General features: G+C 37.7%; 1 protein-coding gene across 1 annotated transcript in view; it reads left to right on the top strand.

The window, feature by feature from the left end:
- The window catches only part of GPR158 (G protein-coupled receptor 158), a 331761-nt gene that overhangs the window by 305491 nt on the left and 5702 nt on the right, over positions 1-20568 (top strand). Inside the window, exons 7-9 of the mRNA XM_047755079.1 lie at positions 1383-1621; positions 14372-14510; positions 19299-19404. Of these exons, the coding sequence (XP_047611035.1) occupies positions 1383-1621; positions 14372-14510; positions 19299-19404 (484 nt within the window). The remainder of the gene's footprint in view (positions 1-1382; positions 1622-14371; positions 14511-19298; positions 19405-20568) is intronic.

Here is a 20568-nt window from a genome sequence, read left to right as displayed (position 1 = left end):
GGTTCTACTGAATGCACATCATTGTGCTGTCATAAAGTCACGAAGTTGTAAATTGAACCATTTTAAGTTGGGGACCCTCTGTAGTTAAATGGTGAGTAGTTAAAGTGATCTTTTTTCGTACTCTAATTTTATGCCAATACATTTCCAACACCGTTCCACATAAAAATTCAGGATAAATATTTTATTCAGAATTAAATAACTTCTTGTGTGTTTCCTGAAGAACAATAAGATTAAAGACTAGATGAGAACCTCCTAGAAAATAACTTTCTTTACTGGATGTGTTGTGTTAATTCAGGGTGAGCTACCAAAGGTCTACATAGAGAGAAAACAATAGTGTAATAAATATATCCAGGCTGTTCCAGGTATATTTGTTTCATTTTAAGATTTATGATGATTTTATGCAGAATTCATATAAATACTTCATTTAAAGTGTTGAAAGAATGAGATGGAGGAAAAAATAGAAGTTGGGAAGTTGAATTAATTTCTGCCTTTTGGAAATTAATTATGGATACCCTTATAGTACCATAAGCCACTCATGGTAGTTTGTGTCAGGTCACAATTTTGTGACCTAAAATATCAGAATAAGAGTGGGGAGTTAAAAATCAGCTAAGAATATTGTGGAGATGAAATTAAAGAAAGGGTGGCTGGAAAGATCCCTATAATAGGGTTGGATTTTGTCCTCTTAACATATTTAGAGATGGAACAGTCCTTAGACCTCCTCTACTTCAGTAGTTCTTAACCCTAGCTATTCATTTCAGTCATATTTACAGGAAAAAAAAAACAAACCCAGTTTTAAAAAACCCTACATTTCTCATAGGTCATATCCCAATCTTTTTCCTTATGCAATAATCTTATTTAGGGATATTTAAATACCCCCTCTTACTGTTTTCATACTCATTATTATTTTTGGCAATGTGATAAAATGACTATAAAGAGAGGCATATAAAATGATTTTCATAAAATATTTTTTACAATATTATAATGTAAAAACAACTGGTTTAAGGAAACTTTTGGCTTAGTGTAATATCATAAAACCTTGCTACTCACTTTCAGGACTATTTTTAGATCCCTCAGAAACTCTGAGCAGTGTTTGCCTGTGGATCTTTCTAAGGTCCTGAGAATTTTCCTTGAAATATTAAGACATACTCGAAAGAATTCCATCCTGTACAAACTTATTGACTCACTGACCTCTAATACAGGATATGTGTAAATTGGAATGACATTAAATAAAAGCATAAGCAGCACTGTTTCTTTAAAAAAAAAAAAAACTGCATCAATCAATTTGGGAGTTGGCTTAAATTTCACTAGAAAAATAAGATATTTTAGCGTTTACTTCCTGGTTGTTAGTTTACCTTCAACATTTTGATGTCTTACTTTTCCAGGGTTTTGAAGGTATTTCTTTCACGAACAGCCCAGCGGATTCCATACATGACAGGTGGACGGGTCATGAGGATGCTGGCAGTCATACTCCTGGTAGTGTTTTGGTTTCTCGTTGGCTGGACTTCATCTGTTTGCCAGAATTTGGAGAGGCAGATCTCACTCATTGGCCAAGGGCAGACTTCAGATCACCTCATCTTCAATATGTGCCTCGTTGAGCGCTGGGATTACATGACAGCAGTTGGTATGTGGTCACTCATTTTGTGTGACTGTCTTGTCCTTTGCCCACTAGCATTAAAATGGACTTTCCTAGAAGCCTTGCCAAACCTTTTCACAAACCCTAAAAGAAGTTCACCTAATACGGTTTTGAGGAAACAATATTATGAAAAGGACAGTAATAACACATGAAGTGCAAACTCTTTTGGAGACTTTCCATTCTTTTTCAAAGATGTGTAGCTGTGTTCAGAAAATGTCATCAAGGAAATAAACAAGGAGAAGTGATACAAAGGCAGCTTCTTTGTACAGAGACCTTCTGCTTTCTGTCCTATCAGGGTGTCCCCATTTGATGAACAGTAGCTACTCTCTTATTTCTTCAGTTGGGAGAAAAAGGAAGCATGCTGGTATTTTTATATAATTTTGTTACTGTGATATATCAGACTTGGTCTCTAGAGCACTCTGCACAAAATTTCTAATTTATTTTTCCCTAAAGATAATTTATTAGAAATTCTTTGGCAGTCCAGTATGACACAAACACAAAGCCATGCTACTTAGTAAGAGTTCTGTGAGTGAGAAACTGGAGAACTTGGAAGAATCACATGATTAGTTGGGGCCAAAACACAGATTATTTTTCTAGCACTTCGGTTTTTTGAAAAATTAGGAAAAGAAAATTCCATAGGAATTTTTCTGTTGCTTTTATTGGGCTGTTTTAAGCTAAGCCTCCAAAGATACAAACATCCTTTATTATTTTGTTGTCACTCCCCTCAGTCAACCAGGGATAAATGTTAGTTTTCTTTGGCAGATGTCAAAAATAAATGCATGAGTTTATTCCTATTTTCTGTCTCCCCCATATTTGGCGATTGTTTGTTGAATGTTTACATACAGTATTTTGCTAGAAGATAATAAAATGTCTATTTACAATTTAAATGAAATAATATTTTTCTAGGTAAGATATTTTAGGAATCTTACAGGCCTGGTATCTGCCATAATAAAGCTATGTGTATATGTAAAGGGAATGGTTATAATGATAATATATGCAGTTAATCATCATTATTTTGATCAATATAAAAGAGGATATAATTAGTTCCAAATCAGTAGATATCAATATCAGAAGATAAAGCATAGAACTAAGGTAGGAAGCAATTCTGATTCTGACTTTAGTCTGGATATGAAAATTAAACAAATTATATAGATAGAAAATTTCTACCTCATAGAAACTTCTAACATTAATTTACATTCCTGAATCCAAGTTAACCAAACTAGGAAAATCATGTCCCTATATTTGAAGAAAAGGCCATTATATTTCTTCTGTTTTACAAATAATGTAGTACTCAGAATTCATAGCGAGGCATCATGGTAGGTGACAAGCAGAAAGTATGGCCACGTCACCTAGCATTTTGTGCATTTTGTGCACATTGGTTTTGAGATATAATCACAGCCTTTTAAAAATGTATTTTGCACTCTAAAGAAGGTCACATTTGTGATCTCTAGGTAGAAATAAATAGGAATACATAAGGTGACAGTAACCTGCAGTTCATCTTATATAAACTTTCTTTATATGTGAGGATTTTATGCAATAAACAAGATCCACTGAATACCTATAATGGCTCTAGCACTGTGTTGAACACTTACAGCAGATATAAAATGTATAAAGGCCTTATTCCACTCATCAAGTAGTTTACTATTAGTTTATATAGATGAGAATTGTTAAAAATTATTAAAAAGCAGAATTAGGTGGCAAGTACTCTCAGTATGGTGTAGTTCAGTACATGAAGACAGTAGTTTGGACCAGAACCCAGGAATCTTTATAAAAGAGAAGTTCTTTGAGGCATGAGTGATATTTAGACTACTGTAAAGACGGAGTTCCCTTCGTGGCTCAGCAGTTAACAAACCCAACTAGGATCCATGAGGATGCGGGTTTGATCCCTGACCTCCCTCAGTGGGTTAATGATCCAGTGTTGCCTTGAGCTGCGGTGTAGGTCACAGACACAGCTCAGATCCCGCATTGCTGTGGCTGTGGCGAAGGCTGGCAGCTGTAGCTCCTGTTCGACCCCCTGGCTTGGGAACTTCCATATGCCATAGGTGCGGCCCTAAAAAGAAAAATTAAAAAAAAAAAAGAATTTTGTAAAGAGGTATAGAGAGAATTTCCTTTGATAGGAATGTTGGTTGGAGGTGGGTGGGAATTGTCTGAAACATGAAGGAAATGGCTAAATAGAAAAGTGGGTAATGTTGAAATACATTATAAATATTGCTGGATGGTTAAGTTTATTGTGAGTCTTGCAAACCTGTTAAAGGAAGTTGGAGAACCAAAAACCAGATAAGTGATTGATGAATCAGTAAATTCAATCTAGATGGCTTTTAAGAGATTAAACGCATGCGTGCGCACACATACACACACACAGACACAGCATGTAGCAAATTCAGAGATTTGGAAGTTGGAACCATTCCAGTGGAACAAGGCAGAGCAGTGCTTCTCAAAGTGTGGACTCAGAACCAGCAGCAGCTTCCTCACTTGGGAACCTGTTGGAAATGCCAACTCTCAGGCTGCTGTCCTCTTCCAGATGTCTGGGATACAGGGGCCCAGCAGTCTGTTTAACAAGCCCTCCAGCTGCTTCTGATGTAACCCTGAAGTATAGAACTGCTGACTCAGAGGAAGAAATCAGGTGAACTTACTAGAACAAGGATCACTTCTCGTGGTTAGGCTCTGGGCATTCTACGATGCTCTTTCTGTTTCCTGACTGACCACCGACTCGTCTTCGTAATGATTATTTCAAGTCAGTGCATGTCCTCCCTTCGAACATCCAGACTACCCATGTTTCTCTCTCTCGGACGGCTTCTTGAAAAGGTAGGCAGGAGCCACCCGCTAGGAGTGTCTTCTCGCTCTTGCCTACAACCCTTATATGCCTGCCCATTCTTATTTTTCCTCCCTTGTAATATCTAGTTAATAACCCTTGTGCCAAACTCATGGCCATTGACCCTTCTCACCTTCAGTGACTGCTCTCACATTATACGACTTTTCTGTCATCTGAAATTCCCCCACCTCTCACATCACTCATCAAAGATTTCCACCTGACACAACTTCTTCTCTTAGCTTACTGGTTTAACGACTCCCTCTACCATAGCTCTAAAGTATCATGGCTATTTTTATCGTACTTTCCTGCCGCTAAATTCTCCACTCCTCCAGAGAGGAATGCATACCAGGAGGCAAATTTTTCCACTAGCAAGGAAGGCACTATGAAAAAAGTGTGCACTTTGAAATATAGTACTTCTGGGTAATACCAGGAAAGGGGGATGAAGATCAAGGAGGCCCCTGACTGAGCTCTGTTCCCTGAGACCCCTGAGGTTCATATACAAGAGAGAGTACAGATGTGTAGCTGGGTCGGCTACAGGGATGCAGTTCTTTGAGCAAGAACCAGGTCTCAGTTAAGGTCCAGAGGGGTAGAGAAGCTAAGAGAAGAGACTGATTACGATGGTCAGGTCAGGGTCATGACTTTAGGAGTGAGACAGAATTAGCAAGACTTGAGAGGCAGGAGTTAGTTAAACTAATACTCCCAAAGGTGTTAAATGATAACATTAGTGTCCCCTGGGAGGTAAAAGATTAATGATAGGGTGTAGAGATCAAGAGGTAAGAGCAAGATAAATGTTTGGTGGTGATGTTTTTGTTATCTTCCAGTCACTGTTTTTGCCTTGTAAACTAGTGGAACACCTTAGTTTCAAAATTACACTTTTTTTTTTTTTTTTTTTGGCGTTCCCATCATGGCGCAGTGGAAATGAATCCGACTAGGAACCATGATGTTGCAGGTTCAATCCCTGGCCTCGCTCAGTGGGTTAAGGTTCCGGTGGTGCCGTGAGCTGTGGTGTAGGTTGCAGACATAGCTGAGATCTGGCGTTGCTATGGCTGTGGCGTAGACCCCTAACCTGGGAACCTCCATATGCTATGGGAGCAGCCTTAAAAAGACCAAAAAAAAAAAACAACCTCTTTTTTTTTTTTTTTTTTTGCAGTGACACACGTTCTCTAAAGTCAAGAGACATAATTTAACAATAGGAATATTTGAAATTAGGACCATCTTGAAAAATCAGAGGCATGTGATTGCTGTAATTTTTTTCACGCTACCCTACAGCAACTTCATTTATTCATCTTTGGGCATGTAGCGTTAGATATTCTGTAATTAACCTCTTAATGTAATGTTTGCTACTGTATAACGTATGCCTCTTTTCAGTTCTTTTTATATATTTCTATAAGTAGCATGTTTACCATTAGATTTTTTATATCCAGGCTGTTCAAGCATAAGTTCCTAAATCTTGAGTCAGCCAAAAAGAAAGCTGTACTGAAAGCTGAATTGTTCCCTGTTTCTCCAGCAGAAATGTTTATATAAGAGGGGAGGGGATGTGGAGAAGCTGGAGATAGGTTTTACCTTGAAGTTGTTGTGAGAAATCTTTGTCAAGAAACTGTATGTTTACATTAGTGTCAGGAGTCGAGTTAAAAAAAAAAGAGACAGTGATGGTTAGTGTATTGATAAATACGCATTCTGGATCAGTTTTACCTATCCAAAACAGTCAATGTTTTAAAACTACAAAATAAAGAAAGTGCGATACGACTTCTTCCACTGAAGTAGAACTCTCGGTAGAAATATGGGTCATAAATTTAAAGAACAGATCCTTTCTGTTTTTGCTTACTGCACAGGTTTCTCTTGAACTGTCCGGGTAGGGTAGGTGGTTCTCCTACCACCGGTGCTTCAGAAGGAGGAATCAGGTATAGAAAACTACTTGGAAAAACCTCTCAATCTCTTCGAGCCTCAGGCTTCTGTTTATCTTCCATTATTATCTACATCTTTCTGTATTTCTGATATGGCCTAGCTCTTTGCAACTGCACGTATATGATCTAATAACTATTCCCTGGACAAGCACTGCTTTATAAATTAGGATCTTCCACCATCTCTTCATGGTTGTGCAGAGTCCACGAGGATAAGAAGTAGCTTGTGGCTCTGGAAATCCCTTAGAATTTGATGTCCCTTGCCTTATGTTTCATTCACCAAGTTTGAAAAAGAGAAAAAAAAAAAAAAGACACAGAGAAAAATCTAAGCAATGGTTAAATAGATATGGGTATGCTTGGGTTCACATTCCATTTGGGAATTTTTTACTATTTGGTTCCTTTCAAGGAATTCCAACATCGATTTCCTTGCTGTTCAAAGTACTCATTTATTTCCATGAATTTCACATGGAGTATTTTCACTGCCGAAGATCATCATCATCTTTTCTCTTCTTCACTGACAGGCTCTTCTTTGTTCTCCTCTTTCCTGGTATAATGTTTTAAACACAAAAAAATAGACAATGCGTTTGTAGTTTGATTAGTTGTACGCCAGTGTTTAGAAGGACCTGAGAAGAATACAGTAACTCTTACTGAGGTAGATAGGGAAATTCCAAAATAGCAATTGTTTCTAAGGATTTAAATACTTAATTACCCCCAGAAAATTAGGCTATATTGTGACAGATGAAATGTGATATAAGCACTTTAATGAGTTTGGGGGAAAATAGATTAGACTTCCTCTTTATCTGACTTAGATTAATGTTCATGACTTAACGTTCATTTTCATACATCTTTTTTTTTTAATTCTTGCATTCCATATGCCTTAATCTATTCTGCATCATTTGTTACCATTAAAAAATTTTTTTTCTTTAGTTTTCAATCAAAGGACAAAAGCTTGATTGCATTGACAGGCTTGGGTTATAGCATGAGAAATTGACACATACTTTTTGAAGATCTTGGTTGAATGTTTTTAGAATGATTGACAGTGGAGGTTATTTTCTTATTTATATACTGTCTCTTTTGAAAAGTATTTTACTTCTCTGAGTAGTTATTTATATAATACTAAAGAGTTGAGAGGAAAGAGAAATTACTTTTGTTCCTTAATTTTATCCTTACAAAGCCATTTTTTTTTTTTTTAGAAGTTATAAAGGAATTTTGTGATGGGGGAGGGACTGTCTTGGGACAATGCCTTAAGGACATGGAGCAAGAATACTTCAAATATCTGTGGTGATCACAACTTCTAAGGAGTTTTAGCTCTCCTGTGGAACACTAGCTTGTCAAAGGGGGAAAAATTAAGAAGGGGGAAAAAAAGCTGCCTTCTGTTGCTTCAATGGAAATATCCTATAAATAAATTCCATTGTTAAAAGATTTTGGCAGCCCTTTTCTTTGTATCAAAAGGACTGTCGTAGGTTAAAAACGAGCTGCTAATCCACACGGCCTGCGAGTTCCAGCATGTTTCATACCCCACCCCGGTCTGATTTCTGCAGAAACTGTGAGGAGCAGGGTCTGGCGTTGCCACTTCCTCTGGGGTTCCACGAGGAAGGAGTAGGAAGGTTTGGGAGTTCTGTTCTAGCTTGCTGAGACCCATTCCCCACAGCAGTCAAAGCCTTAGAATCACTTAAATAAGAAAGAGACCATCTGGCCAACAGAATAACAGAAGATTTGTGATGATCACACGAATCCCTCCCCCATTCCCTGCAGTGGTCCGGCAGTGTCCTGAGCCAGGCTAAACTCAGCACAACTGTCTCACACATTTTACAAGCCATAAATTGAACAAGGAAGTTAAAATTTCTTTAACTTCTAGAAAAGAAAATGGCACTCCAAGGATTAAATTAAGGAATAAAATAACTTATTCTTTCTTTGCCCTTTGGTGTCATACAGATCACGACATCTCAAAGAAATAAAATATTTTTCCATGGAAGTGGCATATAAACAAACAAAAATATAGCCCCCACTGCAGTCATTCTAAAACCATTCAAGCTAACTCTCCAAAAAGTCCAAGTGAGTGTCTAATGATGTCATCCAAGCACAAAGGCAATTGTCAGTGCTATCAGTCTTCCATAAAGGATTGAAATTTTAAAATACATTTTTAAAGTGGTAACAGATGACCCCAATGCCACTTCCCACCCAATACAACACACATGCACATGGCAGGGGAAGGAAGTAGAAGGAACCATTAATGAGAGACACAGCCCGCTGCCCTAACCTTGACCTAACCCTGTGTCCTGAGAGACTGCTCATCCCTCTGCCCCCTCTTCTATCTCTTGTGTTTGTGATATTTTTTTTCCCCACTTTTTAGGGCTGCACCCAAAGCATATGGAAGTTCCCAGGCTAGGGACTGAATTGGAGCTACCACAGCTGCTGGCCTACACCACAACCATAGCAACTCGGAGCCTGAGCCACATACGAACTTTACACCATAGTTCACGGCAATGCCGGATCCCTAACTCTCTGAGCGAGACCAGGGATCGAACCCACGTCCTCATGGATACAAGCTGGGTTCGTTTCCACTGAGCCACAACAGGAACTCCTCTCATTTGTGATCTTTAATATGTGGCTGCAAGCTTGAAAGAATCTGGGGCTCACTACATTTCTGTCACCCCATGTCAAACCTTAAAAATCTTAACTAAATATGCCAGAAGGAAAGAAGAGTATAATTCCTCTACCTTCCTCAGTTAAGAAGCCATGAAGCTTGTGAAAAACTTGTTCCCACCTCTAGAGCTGAACTGAGTTTAAAAGAAAAAAAAAAAGCAACATGCGAAGGTACTCCTGGCAGTTCTACCTCAGGGAGCTCCCGCACTGAGTGGGGAAGAGGAGAGGTTAGTCCAGTCTCTGCATGGCCTGTAGTTTGTATGGTTAACCCCTGTGTTCCTTGGTATTACCACAGTGTCTCTGATCCAAACTTGTAATTGTGCCACGCAGAATTCTGCCCCAGTCTTTTTAATAGAGTCATGAGTTCTATATTAAAACCTTCACAAATGTAGATAATATACAAAATGCATTCAGCACAGCGCCTGGCATGTTCAACAGATGTTAGCTACAAAGTCAGATGAAATGAGGGGCAAAAAGTACTTTTGAAGAACTCTTTTAACCATGACTGGCTAATTCCAATTGGTGTATTAGTTGTTTAAAATACAAACAATGGTTGCTTGGGAAAATGTTTATTTTCTTCAGTAGTATAAAAATGTTTCCCATTGTGGCACAGCAGAAATGAATCTGACTAGGAACCATGAGGTTGCGGGTTCGATCCTGGCCTCGCTCAATGGATTGAGGATCTGGCATTGCCATGAGCTGTGGTGTAGGTCGCAGATGTGGCTTGGATCTGGTGTTGCTGTGGTTGTGGTGTAGGCAGGCAGTTGTAGCTCTGATTCGACCCCTAGCCTGGGAACCTCCACATGCCATGGGTGCGGCCCTAAAAAAAAAAAAAAAGGTATATATATATATATATATATATATATATATATATTTCCAAGGATTCTGTCCATGCCTCAGAGCAAAAGAAAACCTCAGTCAAAGGTTGTGATTTAGAGAACGCTGGTCAGGAACCAGGAGATCTGCGGCCCTGTTCTTCTGCCGCACAGTGAGTCAGCCAGGGCAGAGCTAGCTTCTCACGGGCATGTCCTGTGGCCCAGCTCTGCCATCCCTGTGGCTGCTACTCCCGGGAGCTGAGAAGGGAACAGATGTTCCAGCCCCGGGTGTCCTAGTTGTGAAATACATGGCAACATCCATCTTCTCCATGCCTCTCAGGTGAATAAACTGACTTCACAACAAGCAGAATAATAGTAGCTCACCAACCACCTCCTTCACGGCCACATACACACACTCGAAAATGTACCCCCAGACTGCGAGGTCTTGGAAAGTCACTTCCTGCTTTAAAATTCTTTCAGAAGTATCATTCTCATTGTTTCCATCACTGTAAGTCTCACAACTATCTTTATTTTTAACCAAAAAGATAGATAAGGCTCCAGAATATCAAGGCTTCTGTTCACCAGTTAAGCATGGAATGCTGGAATTTGAGCTATTCTCAAGCATTATTAGTTGTTTGACTTAATGCTTAACAATAACTTCTGTGCCGCCCACCAGATTATTAGAATAAAAGCAGAATAAATTTACTTTGACCATATATTTTCTAAGTGGATGGGATTTAGAGAAAAATAGAAGACGGCATTAAAAGAAAACATTTGGAAAATGAAACATAAATGCTTCATTTATGTATTTATTTGTGCCATGCAAAATGATTTGTAAACAGACCAAGAAGCATAAAATGCTATTAATACAAAATGATTTTGCAACATGGCAAAGCAGGGTACCACAGCTGGAGACACTTGTACTTTGATGGTGCGTTTGTCTCAGCCCTTGTGGGGGTTCCAAGATCACAGAGCTGGAGTATCTGCAGTGTCAAGGACCTGATATTAATTCTTACTTCTTTGCCTGACCCAGCCCTTTGGAAAGATAATTTGAAATTACTTTCATTATGGCGTATTAATTTTTAAAAGGCTATGGTAGTTAACTTTTAAACCGAATGTTATTCCTTATAGAGTAAAAATAGAATACCTCAGTTTTCTGAAAGCCCTCTTTGAATCTTTAAATATAAATGCAATTCCCTTTTTAACTATACCCATGCCTCCCATGAAAATCATTTAACACCAGAAATTATTTTCTAAAGCAGAAGCACAACACATATTTCAACTCCCACGTAGTAACACTGCAAAATTTGGTAACATCTGCATATTTTCTTTACTAATTGCAGTGTTAGTCTGAAGTTAATTATATGAAACTGATTTTTTTCCTAAGCACAACTTTTATATATCACATTTAGTTTAATTGGTACTTTGAATAATAAATTGTTTTTCAGCCAGAGCATATTGTTTGATATTGCTAATGAAATGATTTTAATGTTCAGCTTAGCTATTAGGAGGAATCCTATTTTGTCTGATATTTTTAAGTGTAATTCTCCATTTTAGCACACTAATTAACCTGATCATTACTTTCCTTAAAAAAAAAACCTTCAAATTGTAATGTATACATGTAAGGATAACCTGACCCCCTTGCTGTACAGTGGGAAAATTAAAAAAAAAATAAAAAAAAAAGAAGTGAAAAAAAAACCTTCAGTATAACATATGAAAACATTGCAGTGTCAGGAGATAGTATATTCATAATTCAGCTACATATGAATCCTTCAGTTTTACAGTATATTTTTGTGCTAGTGTTTAATAATATTTTTGCATTTATCATTCTTGGGTGCCAACCACCGTATCACATACTTAGTGGTACATCAGTAAGTAGCAACTGCCACTATTAATAATAATGCCAATGTGATATTTAGGTCATGTAAATAGCTGGATCATATAGATAGATGTAACCCATCAGAGTTAGATGGAGTGGCAAAGTAAGAGAAAGTCTACATCTCTAATAAAATGAAACTGATATCATTTGTATTCATTCCATTCAACAAATATTTACTAAATCTGATCTATGTGTGCTCAGTCCTGTGGCTGTCATCTATGTGGACAAAAGTAGAAAAAATAATTGGAAGGCTCAATTCTTGTCCTGAAGGAGGTCTTAACAGCCAGGGTTGAGGCTAACAAGGCTGCATGAATAATTTTCTCCCAATCATACATTTAATGGCATTATCCTCTGCCTTGTGTAGTATGGAGAGTTAAAAACTATAAGAGATTAACTGTAAGTTAGAACCTATTAGAGGACGGAAACTTCAGTGTAAGTTAGAATCATTTCACGTGGCCTTGTGATGGAGATGGGACCTGAACTGGACATCAAAAAATTGGTTAATATTTGGAAATGTGGGTGAGTGATTTCTCATGTGAGCAATAGCATGAGTAAAGACCTGAAGCAAGAGGAATCTTTGGCATGTTCAGAGGACGCTGGGTCAGCTCGGAGTTCATGCTGGGGAGCACTGAGAGATCATGTTGGATATATAACACGACGTCACAGAGGGCTAGGAATGCCATGCCACACATGTGTAAAATAATAATGAGCTGCAAAAGATTTCCGAATGAAGACGCATGCGGTACTTCACAAAAGACTAACCTGAGCGTCAGAGACTAGACAAGACGTCAGGGTCCAAGGAATGCACAAGCCCAAAAGAATAAGGCCAAACAATGGGGCAGCTAACAGGAAGCCTGGCAGCCAGAAAGTCTTGAAATTTTCCTGCAAGAAGGTCATCAAAGTCTTGAAACTTGGAACTGGGCAGGAATTATTCCAGGATCCCAAGTGGGTGTGAGTGAATCTTCTAAGGGAGATATAAATCAGTTAACTCAAGTGGAGTAGCAGAGATTTGGACAAATCCTGATAGGATCAGAGTGTAGTTTCACCAAAATGGACTTGTCACTGTTATCAAGAATAGATTCACACAGGTAAACCCAGGGTTCTGTAGGCCAGTTGAAAAATAACTGTAACAAGGAGTGAACTACCAGGAGCTTAGGCATGGATTGTGATTGTGGGCTTTGAGAGAAGTGACACTTATGAAAGATGAAGTAGAAATGTGTCAATAAAAGGTGGCTCTGAAATTTCAGACAAACCTGAATGAGAAGGCAATAGCCATACCATGGACAGAAGTACAAGCCTTAGGAAAGATGGTCACGAAGGCCTCAGTATTTCCCGATTGCCCTCTTCCTGATCCAGTAGAGCTCGGCTGGAAAGAACATTCCCAGTCCGTGGCCAATGGCCAAGCTACCGGACAATCAGGACCTCCACTCTCACTTCAGGGAGATCTATCTCTAGGTGAAGACTTTTCCCCTTGGCTTCTGACCACCTCAGTGTTCAGAGTAACTCCTGACGTATGTGCTTACATCAGGGATTTTCAACGATTGTGTAAATACTGGTAGAAATACGCTGAAACTTTGACAGTTAAAACACCTGGCCCTATGGGCCTGAACGTCTGTGTTTCAGTATATTTGTAGGTTAGCTGTAGGTAATGCATTTGACAAAATATCTTCTCCACATTAGAGCTTTCTTCTTGTTAATTCGATATTACCTTCCAATGAGGTCATGTCACTAAAATAAAATGGATGGTAACAGTTACTGGATGGAACGAGTTAAAAGAGCAATGTTTAGTTTGAGAAAACGTCAGAGGAGACTTTAACAATAAGAACTATTTATTTAACGTCTCTATTTTTCTTTATGTAACATCTATTTGTCAGAAGCTAGTGCTTTATATCCATTATTTGATTTTATAAGCAGATAACCCTATGAAATATGTACTTTTATTGCCCTTATAAGGTAATTAAAAAAACTGTGACCATGGGGGTTAAATCGCCTCAGATTATGCAAAGTTATTTAGGAATCCAGCCAGAATTTCCCATCAGGTCTTGTGTAGGTCTGAAGCCTCATCCTTAACTACCACACTGGCCTTGTCTCTTCTGGCTTGAACAAGCAGACAAGGTGATTATGAATTTTACTAAGCCTTTAGCAAATACCCACAAGAGATAGGATGTCTGTCATGTGTGAAGACATAATGGTTCATTTATAAAATATGCCACTGAATATTTAGCAACATATTTTCTCACATTTCCGGCAATGAATGTCTTCATGTGTTGATTAAATTTCCAGAAGCTGCATATAAACACATTGTAAACCTTTCAGTGCCTTGATGACCTAACAGCGACCCAGATGCTCTTTGAACATCTTAAATTTAGGTTGGGGACGTGGAAAATTATTTTACAATTGTTTTAGGAAAAAGCCAGGTATTACCAAAAAGAAAAAAATCTGAGGTACACTTTAAAAAATTTAATTAAAAAAAAGTATACCTGAGAAAAATCCTCTATATACTGAATAAAAATTAAAAATGAATTTATGGCATAGGTATTCATATGCAAATGACATTTTGTATGTCTCTATTTCTGTGTTTCTATCATAGACACAAAATGCATGCTAAAGAACTTAAATTTTACTTTGTCCTTCACCTGTAAGACTAACGGAAAATTGTTTGGTTTTTCCTCGTTCCTCTCACAGCTGAATTTCTCTTCCTCCTGTGGGGTGTTTATCTCTGCTATGCAGTGCGGACGGTGCCCTCAGCATTTCATGAGCCGCGTTACATGGCCGTTGCAGTTCACAATGAGCTCATTATCTCCGCTATCTTCCACACAATCAGGCAAGTCATCTGTAGAGCCACTAAATAAATGTTATACTTTTCTGATGTGTTGCAGTTTAATTTAAATAGTAAAATTGGCTACGGTGCACAATGGAAAGGTTTAGGAAGGACAGTGTTTTATAAGTGGACAAATTTCTTTGTCAAAGAAATGGCAAATGAAAGTAGTTTTTTTAAAAGAAACTGTGCTGTTCTTCATGCCTTCTGATGAGGTATTACCTTCATTTATTTTGAAGGTTAACTCAGTGTTACTGGATGATGTGAAACCACTTAATGGGGAGGCCATGGGGTGCTGCTGATGATATGTAATACATTCTGTTCCGAAGATATGGAGCAGTATATGCATACATGATAAAATAGGTATAAAAAAGTTGTTTGTGTTTTCATTCATGTTTATTATGCTGGTTTATACTTTTAAAATCTTAACACTCAGACAACTTACATACGTGACTTCTGTTGAATTCAAAACCAAGAAAACCACCCCAAGTTGATAACTGGATTTTTTTGTGTGCAGTGGGGTTTTTCCATCCTTACACTGCTGTGATGACTTTCTATGGTAAGAATATAGGGCCTGCCCCTCCGTTTTTTTGTTATTCCATCTATCTCCGTAGGCAATGAGTGCAAAGGAGGAAAAAAGTACCGTATGATAAGTGAACAAAATGAAACATGTATGACTGGTCTTCTGATAATTTCCATCTGATTCACATTTGAAAACAAAATAAAAACCTCAGTTAGAATAACAAAAAAGGAATTCTATAATTTGAAAAGCAACAAAAAATGTCATTTGATTGCTTGACATATGTTAAAAGTTCAGACACGGTTAAGAACATAATTAGAAATTTGAATTGGCCCTCAAGGGAAAGGTGGAGATAAATAATAGAGTGAAAAAGTATGGATGTGAAAGTTTTGCAGGACGTTTATCATCTCACTTTAGTCAATAATCCTAAAATGGTATCTAGGAATAGATGATACCAGAGAAGAGCTGGGCCTTAGGTACAATCAACACTTCTTAAACCCTTAAGTAAGAAAAAGAGGTACTTATGATCTGAAGACCCTAGAAACAGAGGGCCAGAAATCAAGTGAATTTGCCTCCTTGCTTGTCTTACCCTCTCTCAAGAGAGAAAGAAGAGAGAGAAGAGGGAAGAAATATGAGGCATGACATATGAAATCGTAAAGAAGCAAAAAGAAGAATGCTTTCTCAGGTCCACTCAGACTAGGGTTCAAGGATCTGAAAGGCGCGCCCTCTATCTAAAACGCAGTGAGCACCGGAGGACACTTTGTCACGGTGCCTTTACATTTCTCCCAACCCATCTCCCAGGAAAAGCTGCATTTTGTAGTTTGTTTTCAGAATATCAAACACATGTGTTTCAAGATTTAACAACATGCTTATCTAGAACCATTTCTAAGTTAAATGTTATATAAACAAACCAGCTAGAGAGTTATAAGCGTGTAAGATTTATCACAGATGAGTTTAAGTATCTTCTACTGTCAGAATATAACTGTGTCAAACAGAGTTTCCCACTCTCTAAAATTAACTTTTGCCCCGAGATTAACTGTTGTGTTTCTTAGAATCAATTAATTGCCCAAGAAATTAAATCCGTTCAAAGCAGTGTCAAAACTGATCTACATACTTTGAACCTTAAGACTTACTATGTTCAATTTGCATCTTTTTTTCAATGGATCCTTAACTTCCAACTGGCCCAAGTCCTTTCAGAAGTAGGCAAGATAAATGGGTTTTTTTAGTGACCTTTAAAAAAATTCTTGATAATAAGGCAATAGATGATTATGTCAGAAAAATCGTAAAATGATAAAGAAAAAATAAACTCCCTAATCCAGCCACCCAAAGATAAGCACTGTTAACATATTGGTAAATCACTGTTAGATGTTTTTATATGCATATATATTTATGATACATTGCATTCGATAGCTCTGTTCTAGGAATGTCACAATGCAAACTTGCATACCAAGAAGTCCTGCTATAAGTATACTTTTAGTTTAAATTTGTTTAACCAGTATTTTCCAGATGTAATTGGCTGTGAAATCCCCTGCAACCTTCAATTGACATCTGATAACAGCAGCCACACTTCAGAAAATACTATTTCAAATACTCATTGAAAATAGCTTTCTTACTTTGCTGAGGTCTTTCCTACAGAGTCCCAAACAAAGCACCAGCCCAGCCAGAAGAATCACATAAACCACGAGCTGGGTTCATGTAGACATAAGCTCTGATTAAGTTGTTCACGTTAAACCTGGTAGGTTTGGTGTTGTACAGACATAGTGCACTTACAAGATCAGTTTTCTTCCAGACAACTCTGTGGTTCCTTATCAGTTTTGAATAGGGAGGACTTCAAATGGTGGTAGAGGGACTAGCTTTCATAGTTTTTGGTATTTTCTTGCGCAAGCCTAAGCAAACGTGAGTGGGAAGCTCTACATTTTGAGTTCCAAATTCGACTTACCTTTGTATACAGACCAGATTGAGACTAGATGGTGGAATACTGGCATCAAAGAACGATAGGTACTCTCTCTTGGAAATTTAATTTGAATAGTCATAAGGGAGCAGCAATGGAATTACTGTTTAACACAATAAAAATCTACAAAACACTGTTTTGAGGGGAATGATCCAGGAGCATGTAATAGGTAGTGATAATTAAAGAAAGTGAGTATGCACAATTTCTTATTTACCTGTGAACTGAACTCACATATGCTGTGGTGCCAGTATTAATAGAGTTGAAGGAGAGAGTTCCCCTTGTGGCACAGCAGAAATGAATCCGACTAGTATCCAAAAGGATTTGGGTTCAATCCCTGGCCTCACTTAGTGGGTCAGGGATCGGCGTTGCCGTGATCTATGGTGTAGGTCACAGATGCAGCTCAGACCCCGAGTTGCTATGGCTGTGGTATAGGCCAGCAGCTATAGCTTCGATTCGACCCCTAGCCTGGGAACCTCCATATGCCATGGGTGTGGCCCTAAAAAGCAAAATAATAATAAAGTTGAAGGATAAGAAGTATTATTAATATTTAATGATTTAAATTAACTGGATCCATCTTGGCACTTTCTTCCTGGAATGAAATAATATTAAATAAGGCACCCAACATCAGCAAAGATATTCTCTATCAATAGGGTATACATTTCCTTCTTGTCTGCTTAAAATATAAAATTATGTATACATATGCATGTATATATACATATTTATCATACACATGTATAAATTTAAAACTATAACTGCATATTATGTATAGATTTACTTTCTTTCATACCAAATTGTCAGACTGAACAAAAATAACCTAAAAGGATTAAGTCTAAAAGGGTAAATAATGATAAGGCATTTTGCTCAGTCTGTTCTAATCCTTTACTTCTTTTTAGTATTAAGCATAAAGCAAACCTTTGGGAAAGTGCAAGACTTTCAAAAAGCTTGCCTTTATTCTTAACCCCAATTTTCAAATGTTTCTGTGCTCTGACTTTTACACCTTTTTTTAAAGTTGAAATACTATTTTAAAAAATGAAGCCTTAATACTACTGCAAATACCTTAAGATATTTCTGATCAGAACTGCAACTTAAAAAAACATGACAGTAACTAAAAGCAGATTAAGGACAATTGATGTCAACATATTTCAAAGTAATATTTTTGAAGATTTACTGTTTTAATTCAAAACATATGTAACCATTCTTTTTTCCAGATATTGTCAGGCTAGTTTCAAGTTTACTTGTGTTGGCATTTGAGATAGGAATTGCCAGTACCCGAGGATGCTGTAAGACTATAAATCCATCTCCTTTGATGTGATTGTCTGCTCCAGTACTGGCAGTGGCCCCAGTGGCCCCAGCAGATTGGGATCGTATTATTTTCAGGGGTACATTTTATATTGCTTCTGTGTGTCAGTACTATACTCCGGAGACTGTACCAGCTTTAAGTAAGATGATCCTATTTCAGTGCTTTAAAAAAATCTTACCTGTCCTAGCACAGATTATGTCAAAAGTATCCCAGCCCTGAGCCAAGTAAACATTCAGTCATATGCAGAGCAGGTGTGAAGCCACTTTTCTCACAAAGGAGCTAGAAAAGATGGCTCTGTTTTGTTTTATTGTCTTTTTAGGGCTGCACCCACAGCATATGGAGGTTCCCAGGCTGCAGCTGCCGGCCTACACCACAGCCTCAGCAACTCAGGATCTGAGCCACATCTGCAATCTACACCACAGTTCATGGCAATGCCAGATCCTTAGCCCACTGAGCAAGGCCAAGGATCAAACCTGCAACCTCATGGTTCCCAGTCGGATTCGTTAACCGCTGAGCCACGACGGGAAGTCCCCTCCTTAATTCTAATTAGTATTTTTAAATGAAGAATATTACGATCAAGAATTGTGTCTTATAACCCAAATTTGCTGGAAACAACCAGTTTTTAACCTACTCTTCTTTTGATCATGTGTTCACTGTTTTTGCTTTGCACATTCAACCTAACTCCAAAATGATAATCTGAGGAAATGGTTAGCATATTATGTATGTATATGCTATCTTTCTTACTCTTTGATCCCTGGCCTGGGAACTTCTGCATGCCGGGGGAACCCCCCCCCCAAAAAAAAGTTAAAATACAGCAATAAAGAGTTCATCTCTTCTGCCTCTAATTAGGATTACGTAGAGCCTTACTTTCTGTGATGAAAATATATGCCATAGATGGAACAGTATGATTTCTTTCTTGCTTGTTTCCTTTTACTAATACATTGAGGAGAAGAGTTTCTAAGTATCCCAGTGTATTAAGTAGAGATCTCATTATATTGCTAACGTGGTGAATTCTCATTTCAGATTTGTTCTTGCCTCAAGACTTCAGTCTGATTGGATGCTGATGCTGTATTTTGCACATACTCATTTGACTGTGACAGTCACGATTGGGTTGCTTTTGATTCCAAAGGTATTCCTCCAACATTATTTTTGTCTTACAAGACCATCATTTTAAATGAGCATGGAATTGTTTCTCCTTTAAAAAGTATCTGGCAATATAGGCAAAGGGAGATGTAGGATTTGCTTGACACTCTACAATGTTTTTAAAATTCCTCAGGAAAACTGGGTGTCTCTTTTCTTTGGGGATATGTTAAACATCTCACATAATTTTTAACTGCCTTAATTTGTACAAAACCCATCATCTGTCTTAGTCTTTTTCCAAATATTTTGATATCTATTTTAATTATCAGAGAGCCAAGGTAGCTTTCATTGTAGCTATTACAACAAGGTCATTTTTAAAGAAAACTACCCTATTCTAAGAATCCTCTTGTTTGGATTCATATTCAAGGAAGTATTATGTTTTAAACATTCAGAGAATTTTTATGTAAATAGAAATAATTATTATATTGTGTAAAAAGACTCTTGCTTAACACAGATAGAGTCTGACCAAGGCTTATCTAGGCAGCATTACGAAGAGGAGGGAAATGGGCCAGGATTCAGAAAACAGGGATTCTGAACTCACACTTCACCCCAGATTAGCTGTGGACTGTCAATTAGCCAAGGCTTTTCATCTCTCTGAGTTTCAGTGTCCTCATCTATGACATAATAGCAACAAGAATAAAGTAAAATGATATCAGAGTTTGGGGGGAAAACACACTATACAGATTGTCATTACTTTCCTCTTTTATGTGTAGAAAAACAAAATATTATGTCATTATTTATCTTTATCAGTGCCGTACGATATAACATTCACACGGCTAAAACCAGAATTGTGGTTTTTTTCTCTCACTCTAGGCTTTGTTTACCTCAACTCCCACAATTAGCCAAACCATTGAAATTCAGCCTGATTGAAAAGGCAAAACAACTGTAAACAGAGCAAAATGCCCATTTTCTTCCTAAGTTGAATCATACCAAATAGCCATAATATTTCATGGATTAGTCTGTTACTGCAATTTACCTTTACCATTTTTGTACTTTGTACAATATGACTGCATTTTTATTGTATGGGTGTATATTCAGACTATTTATTTATCCATTTGATAAACTGTTATTGAGCTCCAAAGAGAATTGAAAATATACGTTAATACAAAAATTTGTAGGACTTGAGTGGTTCACGACATACAAAATTTTGTAC

This window comes from Phacochoerus africanus, chromosome 12 (assembly GCF_016906955.1).
Source record: "Phacochoerus africanus isolate WHEZ1 chromosome 12, ROS_Pafr_v1, whole genome shotgun sequence".
Classification (NCBI taxonomy): domain Eukaryota; kingdom Metazoa; phylum Chordata; class Mammalia; order Artiodactyla; family Suidae; genus Phacochoerus; species Phacochoerus africanus.
Note: the sequence above shows the minus strand (reverse complement) of the source record. Positions and strands in the feature narration are given on the sequence as shown.